This window comes from Polypterus senegalus, chromosome 17, assembly GCF_016835505.1.
Source record: "Polypterus senegalus isolate Bchr_013 chromosome 17, ASM1683550v1, whole genome shotgun sequence".
NCBI lineage: Eukaryota > Metazoa > Chordata > Cladistia > Polypteriformes > Polypteridae > Polypterus > Polypterus senegalus.
In genome coordinates, this window is record NC_053170.1 from 84,235,615 (window position 1) to 84,252,007 (window position 16,393).

Consider the following 16,393-nt stretch of genomic DNA (forward strand, 5'->3'; position numbering starts at 1 on the left):
GTTCAAAACTATGCACAAATGACACATGGGAAGTGATTAGAAAAGTTAAGGGCTGAATTGTGACCACGAAATCTTACCATCAGATTACGTCCCAAGAAGGCTTGCAGTAAGCCACTCTTTCCGCAGCCTCTTATACCAATAACATTACACCTGAAGACATTTCTCTGGGTTTGTTTCTTTTGCAGGTCAATCTTCTTATCTCTGGTGACTGAGGAACAAAAGTTACTTAAGAGTAGCCTTACAAATAAAACCACCAAACCACAGAATAAGACTGAAACTCACCAGTAACAGCTGCTGCCTGTGACTCCTGCTCTGTGATGATGGAGTAACCCAAATAACCTAAGTACTCAAGACATCTTTGGACATCTAGATATGTTGTCAACCTAAAGGAAAGGAAAGGAAAAGCATTGAACAAGTGAAGCAAAGGGAGAACAGAAATGCTTGGTTGCTTACTGAAGTCAAGTAGCAGTAAAATTCATAAGAATGTACGCTACCATAAATCACTCCACAAGATGACTGCAAGTCATTATACATTATTTTACTTTTCATAGGAAGTGAACTGACATCTTTACTGTTTACAGTTTAATGTATCAAGCATTAATATTAAAAAACAACACCTTCCATTTACTCCCAGTTTCCAAACATTTTATAAAATTAATTCATTAAAAAGCAAGATACTTGCGTCCACTGAGAAAGATAGCCCTGATAGGTTATCCAACCCTGGTCATTGGTGCAAACTGTATTATTCACATCAGGACCCCATGGCATGTAGGGAAATACTTTAAAAAGATCCTTTAACTCTTCTGGAGACAAAGCACAGTCCCTGTCCTATGCAAAAAGTAATAAGAACAACAATATTAACAGTTCAAAGAGCAAATACAGTATATGGAGAGGACACATTAAATCAGTTTCGTTCTCACTTCAAACTGCCTTTAGAAAAGGCAAAAGTAGTTCTTTGTATCAACATACCAAGTCATGTTTATCAAAAACACTCTGAAGGAACAAATAAGCATTGTGGTTCAACTCGGTTGTGCAGTCTGGGGGAATTTTTAGCCTGTAAGCAAAAAGGACAAAAAATGTAATAGGACACCAAAATAAAAATACACTTCACACACTTCACGTGAACTCTGATTTGAATGAAAAGGCAGTGGAGCACAATCTGTCCTTTAAAATTACCTCTTCAAAAAGAAAAGTATGGTGAACATTCAGGATGTTGAACATTTAACGTACTTTATATACTTCATTATGATCTATAAGAGGTTCTTAAAAACTTTTTTTTTTTTTTGTTTTTTAAAGATCCAGTTGAACTTTATGTCTAATAAGTAAGGTCCTTTTAAATGACAATCTTTCTTTGACACACAACACAACACAGAAAAGATAGACAGAAAAGACAAGCAGCAGAGTGACTGGAAACGAAAGAGACAAACTGGAGTTGGAGGGTAGGTTGGGATCAGGGGTATTCCATTTAAAATTGTTATTGTGTACATACGGAGGGAAGAGATAGTCCTGGGTCAGTTCCAGGTCATCATCATATCCAAAACGACGTAGTACTGTCCATGTAGTCTCATGCCTGCCTCTCTGAATAAACAGGGTATGCAGAAACAAAAATCCTGGAAATGCACACAAGAGACACTTAACAAGATAAACATTCTAAAGCATTACTTAACCATATTGTGATAGAAGAAAGAAATAAGTGAAGCAGAACAAATAATTAAATCCTGGTTCAGAATTATACAGCTCTCATCACTTTGCTTACCCTTTAAAGTAAGCCCATTGTCATAGACTCCATCACTCATGTTTTTCCTAACCACATTCTTCACATCCTCTAAAGCCTGTGGGGCCAGGGGAGTGTTAAAACATGTTCTCTGAAATAAAAAGTAAGAACAAAAATGCAGATATAACACTGTCAAGAGTAAGGAGTAAAGAAGTACATACACAATACACATTATGAATATCACAGAAGACAATAATTAACATATGAATGTTTCATAATAGAATTACATAAATGTGCAAAAATCATAGAATGCAAGTAAAGAAAATCTATGGACTAAGGTTGCAAGTAACTTACACTCTATATATACAGTGTGTATGTATATCTACTCTCTATCTATCTATCTATCTATCTATCTATATATATATATATATATATATATATATATATACACACACACACACACACACAGTTAGGTCCATAAATATTTGGACAGAGACCACTTTTTTCTCATTTTGGTTCTGTACATTATCACATTGAATTTGAAATGAAACAACTCAGATGCAGTTGAAGTGCAGACTTTCAGCTTTAATTCAGTGGGTTGAACAAAAAGATTGCATAAAAATGTGAGGCAACTAAAGTATTTTTTTAACACAATCCCTTCATTTCAGGGGCTCAGAAGTAACTGGACAATTGACTCAAAGGCAATTTCATGGGTAGGTGTAGCAAGTCCGTCGTTATGTCATTATCAATTAAGCAGATAAAAGGCCTGGAGTTGATTTGAGGTGTGCTTGCATGTGGAAGATTTTGCTGTGAACAGACAACATGCGGTCAAAGGAGCTCTCCATGCAGGTGAAAGAAGCCATCCTTAAGCTGTGAAAACAGAAAAAACCCACCCGAGAAATTGCTACAATATTACGAGTGGCAAAATCTACAGCACTGGTGAACTCAGCAACGCAAAAAGACCTGGACGTCCACGGAAGACAACAGCGATGGATGATCGCAGAATCATTTCCATGGTGAAGACAAACCCCTTCACAACAGCCAACCAAGTGAACAACACTCTCCAGGGGGTCGGCGTATCGATATCCAAGTCTACCATAAAGAGAAGACTGCATTAAAGTAAATACAGAGGGTGTACTGCAAGGTGCAAGCCACTCCTAAACCTCAACAATAGAAAGGCTAGATTGGACTTTGCTAAAGAACATCTAAAAAAGCCAACACAGTCCTGGAAAAACATTCTTTGGACAGATGAAACCAAGATCAACCTCTACCAGAATGATGGCAAGAAAAAAGTATGGAGAAGGCGTGGAACAGCTCATTATCCAAAGCATAGCACATCATCTGTAAAACACGGTGGAGTCAGGCAGTGTGATGGCTTAGGCGTGCATGGCTGCCAGTGGCACTAGGACACTAGTGTTTATTGATGATGTGACACAAGACAGAAGCAGCCGAATGAATTCTGAAGTGTTCAGAGACATACTGTCTGCTCAAATCCAGCTAAATGCAGTCAAATTGATTGGGCGGCATTTCATAATACAGATGGACAATGACCCAAAACATACAGCCAAAGCAACCCAGGAGTTTATTAAAGCAAAGAAGTGGAAAATTATTGAATGGCCAAGTCAGTCACCTGATCTTAACCCAATTGAGCAGGCATTTCACTTGTTGAAGACTAAACCTCGGCCAGAAAGGCCCACAAGCAAACAGCAACTGAAAGCCACTGCAGTAAAGGCCTGGCAGAGCATTAAAAAGGAGGAAACCCAGCATCTGGTGATGTCCATGAGTTCAAGACTACAGGCTGTCATTGCCAGCAAAGGGTTTTCAACCAAGTATTAGAAATGAACATTTTATTTCCAGTTATTTAATTTCTCCAATTACTTTTCAGCCCCTGAAATAAAGGGATTGTGTTAAAAAAATACTTTAGTTCCCACACATTTTTATGCAATCGTTTTGTTCACCCCACTGAATTAAAGCTGAAAGTCTGCACTTCAACTGCATCGGAGTTTTTCATTTAAACTTCATTGTGGTAATGTACAGAACCAAAATTAGAAAAAAGTTGTCTCTGTCCAAATATTTATGGACCTGTGTGTGTGTGTATATGTATACAGTATATATACACACACACATATATATATATATATATATATATATATATATATATATATATATATATATATATATATATATATATATATATATATACAGTGGTGTGAAAAATATTTGCCCCTTCCTGATTTCTTATTCTTTTGCATGTTTGTCACACAAAATGTTTCTGATCATCAAACACATTTAACCATTAGTCAAATATAACACAAGTAAACACAAAATGCAGTTTTAAATGATGGTTTTATTATTTAGGGAGAAAAAATCAAAACCTACATGACCCTGTGTGAAAAAGTAATTGCCCTCTGAACCTAATAACTGCTTGGGCCACCCTTAGCAGCAATAACTGCAATCAAGCGTTTGCGATAACTTGCAATGAGTCTTTTACAGCTCTGGAGGAATTTTGGCCCACTCATCTTTGCAGAATTGTTGTAATTCAGCTTTATTTGAGGGTTTTCTAGCATGAACCGCCTTTTGAAGGTCATGCCATAGCATCTCAATTGGATTCAGGTCAGGACTTTGACTAGGCCACTCCAAAGTCTTCATTTTGTTTTTCTTCAGCCATTCAGAGGTGGATTTGCTGGTGTGTTTTGGGTCATTGTCCTGTTGCAGCACCCAAGATCGCTTCAGCTTGAGTTGACGAACAGATGGCGGACATTCTCCTTCAGGATTTTTGGTAGACAGTAGAATTCATGGTTCCATCTATCACAGCAAGCCTTCCAGGTCCTGAAGCAGCAAAACAACCCCAGACCATCACACTACCACCACCATATTTTACTGTTGGTATGATGTTCTTTTTCTGAAATGCTGTGTTCCTTTTACGCCAGATGTAACGGGACATTTGCCTTCCAAAAAGTTCAACTTTTGTCTCATCAGTCCACAAGGTATTTTCCCAAAAGTCTTGGCAATCATTGAGATGTTTCTTAGCAAAATTGAGACGAGCCCTAATGTTCTTTTGCTTAACAGTGGTTTGCGTCTTGGAAATCTGCCATGCAGGCCGTTTTTGCCCAGTCTCTTTCTTATGGTGGAGTCGTGAACACTGACCTTAATTGAGGCAAGTGAGGCCTGCAGTTCTTTAGACGTTGTCCTGGGGTCTTTTGTGACCTCTCGGATGAGTCGTCTCTGCGCTCTTGGGGTAATTTTGGTCGGCCGGCCACTCCTGGGAAGGTTCACCACTGTTCCATGATTTTGCCATTTGTGGATAATGGCTCTGACTGTGGTTCACTGGAGTCCCAAAGCTTTAGAAATGGCTTTATAACCTTTACCAGACTGATAGATCTCAATTACTTCTGTTCTCATTTGTTCCTGAATTTCTTTGGATCTTGGCATGATGTCTAGCTTTTGAGGTGCTTTTGGTCTACTTCTCTGTGTCAGGCAGCTCCTATTGAAGTGATTTCTTGATTGAAACAGGTGTGGCAGTAATCAGTCCTGGGGGTGGCTACGGAAATTGAACTCAGGTGTGATACACCACAGTTAGGTTATTTTTGAACAAGGGGGCAATTACTTTTTCACACAGGGCCATGAAGGTTTGGATTTTTGTTCTCCCTAAATAATAAAAACCATCATTTAAAAACTGCATTTTGTGTTTACTTGTGTTATATTTGACTAATGGTTAAATGTGTTTGATGATCAGAAACATTTTGTGTGACAAACATGCAAAAGAAGAAGAAATCAGGAAGGGGGCAAATAGTTTTTCACACCACTGTATATATATATATATATATATACACACACACATATATACATATATATATACACATATATATAAATATATATACATATATATATATATATACACTATACACATAATATATACATACACAGTGGTGCTTGAGAGTTTGTGAACCCTTTAGAATTTTTTATATTTCTGTATAAATATGACCTAAAACATCATCAGATTTTCACTCAAGTCCTAAAAGTATATAAAGAGAAACCAGTTAAACAAATGAGACAAAAATATTATACTTGATCATTTGTTTATTGAGAAAATTATCAAATATTACATATTTGTGAGTGGCAAAAGTATGTGAACCTCATGGATGATCAGTTAGTTTGAAGGTGAAATTCGAGTCCGGTGTTTTCAATCAATGGGATGCCAATCAGGGGTGATTGGGCACCCTGTGTTATTTAAAGAACAGGATCTATCAAAGTCTGCTCTTCACAACACGTGTTTGTGGAAGTGTATCATGGCACGAACAAAGGAGATTTCTGAGGACCTCACAAAAAGAGTTGTTGATGCTCATCAGGCTAGAAAAGATTCCAAAACCATCTCTAAAGAGTTTGGACTCTACCAATCCACAGTCAGACAGATTGTGTACAAATGGAGGAAATTCAAGACCATTGTTACCCTCCCCAGGAGTGGTCGACCAACAAAGATCACCCCAAGAGCAAGGTGTGTAATAGTCGGCGAGGTCACAAAGGACCCCAGGGTAACTTCTAAGCAACTGAAGGCCTCGCTCACATTGGCTAATGTTCATGTTCATGAGTCCACCATCAGGAGAACACTGAACACTGCTCTCCAAAAAAAAAAATTGCTGCTCGTCTGCAGTTTGCTAAAGATCACATGGACAAACCAGAAGGCTACTGTAAGAATGTTTTGTGGACGGAGGAGACCAAAATAGAACTTGTTGGTTTAAATGAAAAGTGTTATGTTTGGAGAAAGGAAAACACTGCATTCCAGCATAAGAACCTTATCCCATCTGTGAAACATGGTGGTGGTAGTATCATGGTTTGGGCCTGTTTTGATCCATCTGGGCCAGGATGGTTTGCCTTCATTGTTGAAACAATGAATTCTGAATTATATGAGAGAATTCTAAAGGAAAATGTCAGGACATCTGTCCATGAACTGAATCTCAAGAGAAGGTGGGTCATGCAGCAAGACAACGACCATAAGCACACAAGTCGTTCTACCAAAGAATGGTTAAAGAAGAATAAAGTGAATGTTTTGGAATGGCCAAGTCAAAGTCCTGACCTTAATCCAGTCGAAATATTGTGGAAGGACCTGAAGCGAGCAGTTCATGTGAGGAAACCCACCAACTTCCCAGAGTTGAAGCTGTTCTGTACGAGGAATGGGCTAAAATTCCTCCAAGCCTGTGTGCAGGAATGATCAGAAGTTATCGGAAATGTTTAGTTGCAGTTATTGCTGCAGGGGGTCACACCAGATACTGAAAGCAAAGGTTCACATACTTTTGCCACTAACAAATATGTAATATTCGATCATTTTTCTTAATAAATAAATGACCAAGTATAATATTTTGTCTCAATTGTTTAACTGGTTTCTCTTTATCTACTTTTAGGACTTGCGTGAAAATCTGATGATGTTTTAGGTCATATTAATGCAGAAATATAGAAAATTCTAAAGGGTTCACAAACTTTCAAGCACCACTGCGTATATATAAAATCCTTAGCCTAAAAAGTGCCACGATTTTGGGCACTGATTTTATGTCACGTCTTTATGTCATGTTTTTTGTCACTCTTTAAATCAGGCTTATTTTAAAACCTACATATATATGTTTGGTATCATTCTTTTCAGAATTTATCAAACTTTAATGTGATGTTGTTAGATGTTCAGATTTCTATTCAGTTTTTAAATTATAAACTAAAATATCAAGAACTCATGTCCCGCGAGATAAGACTTTGAGCCAACAGATTTAACCATGCCCTGGGCCAGAAATAAAAGACAAAGAGTAGGACAGCTGCTGTACAGGCTTTTAAATGGTCAAAGTGCAGCACGAGATGCAAATCACGCGGCACGGCAGCAGGAGCAATCAAGCAGCTGATCGAGCACAGAGGAGGTATAAAAAATAAATAAATAAATAAATAAATATTTGTTTCCCATTGTTTCACCATTTAAGAGGGGGTTTCGGAGGAACGACCGTGTCCCCTTGGGGTGCGTTCAGCCCCCCTCTTCACAACACAAGAGATGAGAAGAGTCTGGCGCATTTTTTTTTAAATGGACAGCCCAGGCACCTTCATAAGGGAGATTACTTCCCCTGGAATGGCACAGGGCTGTCCCCTTGGCTTACAACTGTGCCCCAGGAATATAACTCTTCTGTTGTGCTAAACATGTTCCTGGTGTCTGCTGTTTCAGGGAGCTGGTACGCCCCCTGGAAGTTACTATATACAGTATATATATATATATATATATATATATATATATATATATATATATATATATATATATATATATATATATATATATATATATATATATATATATATATATATGCACACACACACATAGTTTATATTACATATATTCAATGGGAATTATTTTCCAAGTTTCCCACCAGAATACAAAGCACAGCATACACATATGCACACACACATACACACTCTAGCTGTGTGCACTGCTTGGGAGAAAAAAAAAATTTACTATTTCCTGAACTTGGAGAGGCATCAGCTAACTCTTTAGAATTACCCAGTGCAGAGGAAGTGGACCTACCTGTGCTTGCTGCCCCACTGGCTTTCGTAAGAAGATGCTGGCGATACCATATTTTAGCCATATGGCTGACAAGTGAGTCCCATTAAGCTTTATCTCAAGAAAATATTTTCAGATAGACAATATTTTTAGTGAAACTTTCAAGCCTTGCCCTCAATTGCTGAGGTGTTTCATTTGCATGTTGCTGAGCTTCATTTTGATGTTGTGTCTCTTCATCTGTGTTATGAGCACAACAGTCACTGCACGGTGCTGTTTGCTGCACACAGGTCTTTCATAGTGTTACTTGAGGTGCGTGCAAGTGCAAAAAAGTTTTAAAGTACATACTTGCGCCATCTAGTGACTATGTTTGAGCATGAATGGACTGCTCCATACACATATATACAGCATACACAGTATAGAAACACAAACACACAGAATGAATGGTATTTTACTGTTTATTGTAAGGTGTTTTGTGTTTTTATTGCATGTTATTCATAATTTTATTTCAACTACATATGTAGAATAATTGTGCAAATGGTTATGAGAAATATTCAAAAATAAGTGAAATCAATAAAAAAAAATGTGAGTAATCCTGAGTAAGACTACTCATCAACTGATTTGATATAGGACTTGTCAGGAAACAATCTGGAAAGGACCAGCGACAGGGGGATTACCATAGATTTTTCCCAGTATTCTTTACAACAATTCCAAAATAGAGGAAATCAGTCAAAACATTCCATGTAAAATACACCACTACCATACCTGGAAGAAGTTTAGCTCAGAATCATTGAGAATTCCATCATTGTCCTGATCCGAGATTTTAAAAATGCGAGTCAAGGCTTTAATACAGGCAGGCTTCATCTGTAATGAGACAGAAGCCGATTATTAAGTAATCCTGAACATGTGTAGCATTCTCTCCAAGTGTGAACTTCGCTGGGTCAAATCCTTAGATTCAGTGACTAGACGATGAAAATGATAATTTTGTGTACTGAGTATAGATATCAGTACTTAGCAAGAACTAAAGCAATGACTCCTTCTTCAAAAAAATCACAGTGAACATTATCACAGCAAGCTATAAATAACACTTAACATCACAGTACATGATGAAAAAATGTAAGGCATCTAAATAATAAAATAAATACTTTGACTCACAAAGGATAAAATGATTCATGGATGTCACTAGTGCTTGAATGGTTTCAATACTGCTAAACTTAGAATTAAACAAGGGATAGGTGGCACTGGACTTGAAGGGCCACAGTGGCTGCAGCCTTTTGTTACAAGCAATTTCCTAATTAGATAACAGTTCATTTGATTTAAGTAATATGTCAGCTAGTAACATACTCTGCTTACCGCACCCTTTATGCAATTATTTCACAATTTTTTTCCAGCCTATACTTTACTTTCTGAGAAATGTAACAAAATGAACTGAGGAGGATTAGAAACTCACAATTCAGCATCATCTTGACCCTTTCAATTGATTCACAAAATCTATACATATAAAGGAGAGTTGGGATCCGAGAGACTGTGTTTGTGTGTTTGTGGAGGGATGGAGAGTTAAGGCGGGTGGGGGAGTCACGTGATCATCTCCCCTCCCATTCACCTCATTTCATTCACTTCATTTCGCTCCAAGCTGAGCTCCGCAGCTGACGCGGTCTTGCCGTTCTTTTTCCTTAGTGTTTAGTCCTCTCTCCTTTACTGATTTACTGTTTACTAGACGCGGTACTTACTGAATAGTATTTTTTCCTTTAGTGTTTCTACGTGTTTAGTAGACACTGTGTGCCGCTGTTCCCGGCGGTTTTGCGGTTTACTGTTACTTTCTACTTCGTTTTTGTACTTTAGTGTTTAGTAAACTTTTACTTTATCTCATTTCCTGTTGTTTTTTACTGTTGTTCCCGGCGCTGTTGCCCTTTTTTACTTTATCTCATTCAGTGTTTGGTAGACTTTTACTTTATCTCATTTACTGTTGTTCCCGGCGCTGTTGCCGTTTTTCCCGTTTCTATTTTTTATGTAGCATGTTCACGAATTAGTCATAGAGAAAATGTATATATTTTGGCTCCAGGAGGACAAACCAAAAATGTTGTATATAAAGAAACTCTATAAGTCGCTTGTAGATACATAATTATTCCAACTACAGCAAAGCGCACGAGGCCTGCTAGTACTGTACTAAAAGTACACAAAAGTAAATAAAAATGGCACCAATTAAGTCATGGTTACCCTTCAGGATAATTGATACCTTCCAGGTTAAACTTTGCCTACAAATTAAATTACTGTTTAAATTAATAATTTAGTTAATGCATTCATCTTTGTCGTTTAGCAAACATTTATACATATTTATCCTTCTGTTAGGATCCTTAATAGTAAAAGGCGGCTACAAGGCAGCTAAATTCTAAATATTATTCACCCTCCAGTAAATACTGTAAGTGTTGTGGCTAAAAGTAAACAGTGTAAATAAAACCCAATGGTCTAAATCTTTGACTATCTTTTTATTTAAATGCAAGAGCAAAAAAGGAGGGCAGTTGAAAATGAAGTTGTATAACAAGCTTAAGTATCTGCTTCAGACTGGATGCAACAAAAACAAGCCAAGGATAACACAAAGGGACAAAATGAAATATAACTCTGTTAGAGAATTTTCCACAATGAGCGAAGGTTAGGACAGGGTCACAGTCTCATCGTGTTTAGAATAATTGACCAAAAACATCTGACAGCAGAAAAGGCCTCTTAGTATAAAAATTAAAATTCAACATACTGAGTGGTACACCAATTAGAAAAGGAAAATTTGGTTTGTGACAATGCAATAAATTATAAATGTATACAACTGTCTACATTTGTAATACAGTGTTGTGATATAAAAATGTAAATTTATGTAACCTTGTTCACACATGCACATACACATACACACAAACAAAACGAAACCTCCATTCACTATTAGGAATGCAACATGGTAAAGACAATAATAAATAAAGAATGACTGAACTAAAAAAACGATTACTGTAAGGGCGCACCTCTTTTTCTTCAGGGCAGTATAAGGGTCCTGTTGGATGCAAGACAGCTTTCTGTGCATAATAAAACAGCTCCGAGATGTTCTTCAGGTTTTTGGCCGAGCACTTGAAGAACAACAAATTTTATTATTTAAAATAAAAAAGTAGTATTCCAAAGAAAATTTACTCAACTTTGAGATCAAACATTAAACAGAACTCACAAACTGATGTGAGTTTCATGAATTTTATTTCCTTAAACATTAACTTTAACAACCACACCTTAGGCAGCCTATCTTTCATTTTTCTATTCTTTAATATGTAAAGCACTTTGAGCTACTGTTTGTATGAAAATGTGCTATAGAAATAAATGTTGTTGTTGTTGTTCTTTCAGCTCTCTAGCTACTTACATGCTTTAATAGTTTTCACATTTACATCAAATTTCTCAATTATTCCAATCTGAATATACATACATCCTAGCACAAGTCCTTTTGAACCTTAACACATTGTTTCATAAGAACCCAGTTTTGTACCACTAGGTCAGTTAATGAGATTACAATAACAAAGATTCTAATGTTTGCATAAAGCACAGTACATTAAAGCAGACTGGCACGGATATTTGCTATGTTTATTTAATGACAAGATTAAATTAATATGAAGTAAAATGCAAACATTTTGAAAACAGATCAATTCTCCAGGAGAAACAATGTAATTTTCTAGTAATAAAAACAGTTTCCAATCCAATAAAGTCAGTTTCCAACCCGCTATATCCTAACAAAGGGTCACAGGGGTCTGCTGGAACCAATCCCAGACAGCACAGGGTGCAAGGCAGAAATAAATCCCGGGTAGGGCGTCAGCCTACCGCAGGATACACACACAAATCCACAAACTAGGGACAATTTAGGATCGCCAATCCACCTAACCTGCATGTCTTTGGACTGTGGGAGGAAACCGGAGCACCCCGAGTAAACCCACGCAGACGCGGGGAGAACATGCAAACTCCACGCAGGGAGTACCCGGGAAGCGAACCCAGGTCTCCTTACTGCGAGGCAGGAGTGCTACCACTGCGCCACCATGCTGCCCAATTCATTTTTGTACATGTACAGAAATACAACACTTATAAACAAAGCATGGGTGATACATTCCCAAACATATTTAATATTACTGGTTAAATCTATAAAGAAAAGCAAATTGTCTCCTTCAGTACTTTTAGTACTTTAGTACTTAAAAGAGCATTAGCTAATATTTCACATCCCTTTCCTCATCCTACACATTTTATGTCCTTCCCTGTCACCTGCTGGTGGTAGTGGTGACCTTGTTTCTCTATGTACAATGTATTTAATGAATGATAGACAGATACTTTATTAATCCCAAGGGGAAATTTCATGATTTGCCTAAACTAAACTAAAAATCAATCATATAAATACTACAGGAAGAATAATTAAATTGACAAGATCAAAAATGTTTATAATCCATTTTCAAAGCAACCACTGAAAAGTTATTTCAGAGATCATTTATGAAAGATGAATCCTGAGAAGTTAAGAGTTAGATGCCAACTCACTATTGGTATAGAGCTATGTTTGTGATGACTTTCCTCCCATTTGTTACAGTACAGTAGACAGGATTCAAAATTGTATGGCATAACAGTTAAGAAACTGGACTATAAATATCAGAATTTCAGATTCAATCCTCACACCTGATTCAAAGTGTGAACCCTTATATATTATTATATATTATATATATATATATATAAAAAAACACAACGTGACGAAACTTTTTGGAAGAGAGATTTTTTTTCAAGTCCCACCCTTTTCTCAAAGAAGACCATGGTCCTCTCATCTTTCATGCTTTTGTCTGACACACTTCCTGCATTCTCAGCTCTTATAAATTTTAACATTTTCCTCACTTTAAGTTCCCAATTAAAAAAGACATATTATATCCAAATCTTTTTGAAGAATTTCATAAAAAAGAGTTATCAACAGAAAAAGGAGTACACGGGCAATCCTAGCACCGAGAAACAAGGAAGTTGAACAAATTAAAGCCAAAAATGACGATCGGTTACACGGCAAATTGCTTAAATGCATATCAATAGACTATGCTGAAACAGTTGGTGGTGATCGTGTTGAGGATGAAGACAACAACTTACAATATCCCAAAGAATATCTACAACCGTTAACACCATCTGTTCTTCCACCACACAAATTACTGTAGAAAGAAGGATGTATCCAAGAAAGGTAATGTAGTAAATCTTCCATGGATTACATTAGACAACAAAGGAGATCTTGATATGCCATTCGTATTAAAACATTAACAGTTGCCCCTTAGAATATCTTTTGCAAAGACAATTAACAAATCTCAGAGCCAAACATTCGAAAAAGTAATTTTATTTAATAGAGAGAAAGAAACAAAATTCAATCACAGGCAGTTATATGTTGCTTTGATACATATGTAACAATTCCCATGAAAATAAAAAATCTGTTTAAATTGTACTTCCGTATCCCCATACGTGAGTGCAGGACCGGGGGTTGGTGAACAAGGTGAGCAGGGAGCAAAGCCCCCTAGAGTGTGTGTGTGTGTGTATTTTATATACAGTGGAACCTCGGTTTGCGAGCATAACTCTTTCCGGAAACGTGCTCGCAGTCCAAAGCACTCGTATATCAAAGTGAATTTCCCCATAAGAAATAATGGAAACTCAGATGATTCGTTCCACAATCCAAAACTATTCATATAAAAATGATTAATACAAAAAAAATATAAAGTAAAAATACATAAAACAAAATAACCTGCACTTTACCTTTGAAAAGAATCATGGCTGGTGGCTCGTAAACCAAGTTATTTGCAAAACGAGGTTCCACTGTATATGTGTATATATATATATATATATATATATATATAAATATATATGTGTATATATAAATATATATATATATGTATATATATGTATATATATGTATATATATATATATATATATATATATGTATATATAAATATATATATATATAAATAAATATATATAAATATATATATAAATATATATATATATATAAATAAATAAATATATATATAAATAAATAAATATATATATATATATAAATAAATAAATATATATATATATATATATATAAATATATATATATATATATATATATTATATATATATACCTGTACATATACAAACCGGATTCCCAAAAAGTTGGGACACTATACAAATCATGAATAAAAACTGAATGCAATGATGTGGAGGTGCCAACTTCTAATATTTTATTCAGAATAGAACATAAATCACGGAACAAAGTTTAAACTGAGTAAATGTATCATTTTAAGGGAAAAATATGTTGATTCAGAATTTCATGGTGTCAACAAATCCCAAAAAAGTTGGGACAAGGCCATTTTCACCACTGTGTGGCATCTCCCCTTCTTACAACACTCAACAGACGTCTGGGGACCGAGGAGACCAGTTTCTCAAGTTTAGAAATAGGAATGCTCTCCCATTCTTGTCTAATACAGGCCTCTAACTGTTCAATCGTCTTGGGCCTTCTTTGTCGCACCTTCCTCTTTATGATGCGCCAAATGTTCTCTATAGGTGAAAGATCTGGACTGCAGACTGGCCATTTCAGTACCGGATCCTTCTCCTACGCAGCCATGATGTTGTGATTGATGCAGAATGTGGTCTGGCATTATCTTGTTGAAAAATGCAGGGTCTTCCCTGAAAGAGATGACGTCTGGATGGGAGCATATGTTGTTCTAGAACCTGAATATATTTTTCTGCATTGATGGTGCCTTTCCAGACATGCAAGCTGCCCATGCCACACGCACTCATGCAACCCCATACCATCAGAGATGCAGGCTTCTGAACTGAGTGTTGATAACAACTTGGGTTGTCCTTGTCCTCTTTGGTCCGGATGACATGGCACCCCAGATTTCCAAAAGAACTTGAATCGTGACTCGCCTGACCACAGAACAGTCTTCCATTTTGCCACACTCCATTTTAAATGATCCCTGGCCCAGTGACAACGCCTGAGCTTGTGGATCTTGCTTAGAAATGGCTTCTTCTTTGCACTGTAGAGTTTCAGCTGGCAACGGCGGATGGCACGGTGGATTGTGTTCACTGACAATGGTTTCTGGAAGTATTCCTGAGCCCATTCTGTGATTTCCTTTACACTAGCATTTCTGTTTGTGGTGCATTGTTGTTTAAGGGCCCGGAGATCACGGGCATCCAGTATGGTTTTACGGCCTTGACCCTTACTCACAGAGATTGTTCCAGATTCTCTGAATCTTCGGATGATGTTATGCACAGTTGATGATGATAGATGCAAAGTCTTTGCAATTTTTCGCTGGGTAACACCTTTCTGATATTGCTCCACTATCTTTCTGCGCAACATTGTGGGAATTGGTGATCCTCTACCCATCTTGGCTTCTGAGAGACACTGCCACTCTGAGAAGCTCTTTTTATACCCAATCATGTTGCCAATTGACCTAATTAGTGTTAATTGGTCTTCCAGCTCTTCGTTATGCTCAAATTTACTTTTTCCAGCCTCTTATTGCTACTTGTCCCAACTTTTTTGGGATTTGTTGACACCGTGAAATTTTGAATCAACATATTTTTCCTTTAAAATGATACATTTACTCGGATTAAACGTTTGATCTGTCATCTACGTTCTATTACAAATAAAATATTGACATTTGCCATCTGCACATCATTGCATTCAGTTTTTATTCACAATTTGTTTAGTGTCTCAACTTTTTTGGAATCTGGTTTGTGTGTGTGTGTGTGTGTGTGTGTGTATATATATATATATACACACACACACACATATACATATATGTATATACATATATACTGTATATATACATATATCTACAGTATATATCTATCTGCAGTGGGCTGACACCCTGCCCGGGGTTTGTTTCCTGCCTTGCGCCCTGTGCTGGCTGGGATTGGCTCCAGCAGATCCCCTGTGACCCTGTAATTAGGATATAGCCGGTTGGATCATGGATGGATGGAGGGACGGATATTATATATATATACACACACACACACACTGTATATATTAGCAAATACACTATACCTCTATATTTGTTAAGCTAATTGTGATACTGTCGATTACAGAAACCGTGCAAAGCCTAGTTCTGGTCAAATGGTGTTTCTCTTTCATAGTACATTTCTAATGTGCAATTAA

The 16,393-nt window shown here is 36.8% G+C and overlaps 1 protein-coding gene across 3 annotated transcripts in view; it reads right to left on the bottom strand.

Annotated features, from left to right (window-relative positions):
- The window catches only part of LOC120518227 (mitochondrial Rho GTPase 1-A), a 54,759-nt gene that overhangs the window by 20,672 nt on the left and 17,694 nt on the right, over positions 1 to 16,393 (bottom strand). For all 3 annotated transcript variants that reach the window (XM_039740917.1, XM_039740916.1, XM_039740918.1), the window contains 8 exons: positions 11,240 to 11,341; positions 9,000 to 9,098; positions 1,757 to 1,865; positions 1,490 to 1,610; positions 970 to 1,054; positions 683 to 828; positions 283 to 383; positions 78 to 208 (listed from right to left, as the gene is read on the bottom strand). In XM_039740917.1, the coding sequence (XP_039596851.1) occupies positions 78 to 208; positions 283 to 383; positions 683 to 828; positions 970 to 1,054; positions 1,490 to 1,610; positions 1,757 to 1,865; positions 9,000 to 9,098; positions 11,240 to 11,341 (894 nt within the window). The remainder of the gene's footprint in view (positions 1 to 77; positions 209 to 282; positions 384 to 682; positions 829 to 969; positions 1,055 to 1,489; positions 1,611 to 1,756; positions 1,866 to 8,999; positions 9,099 to 11,239; positions 11,342 to 16,393) is intronic.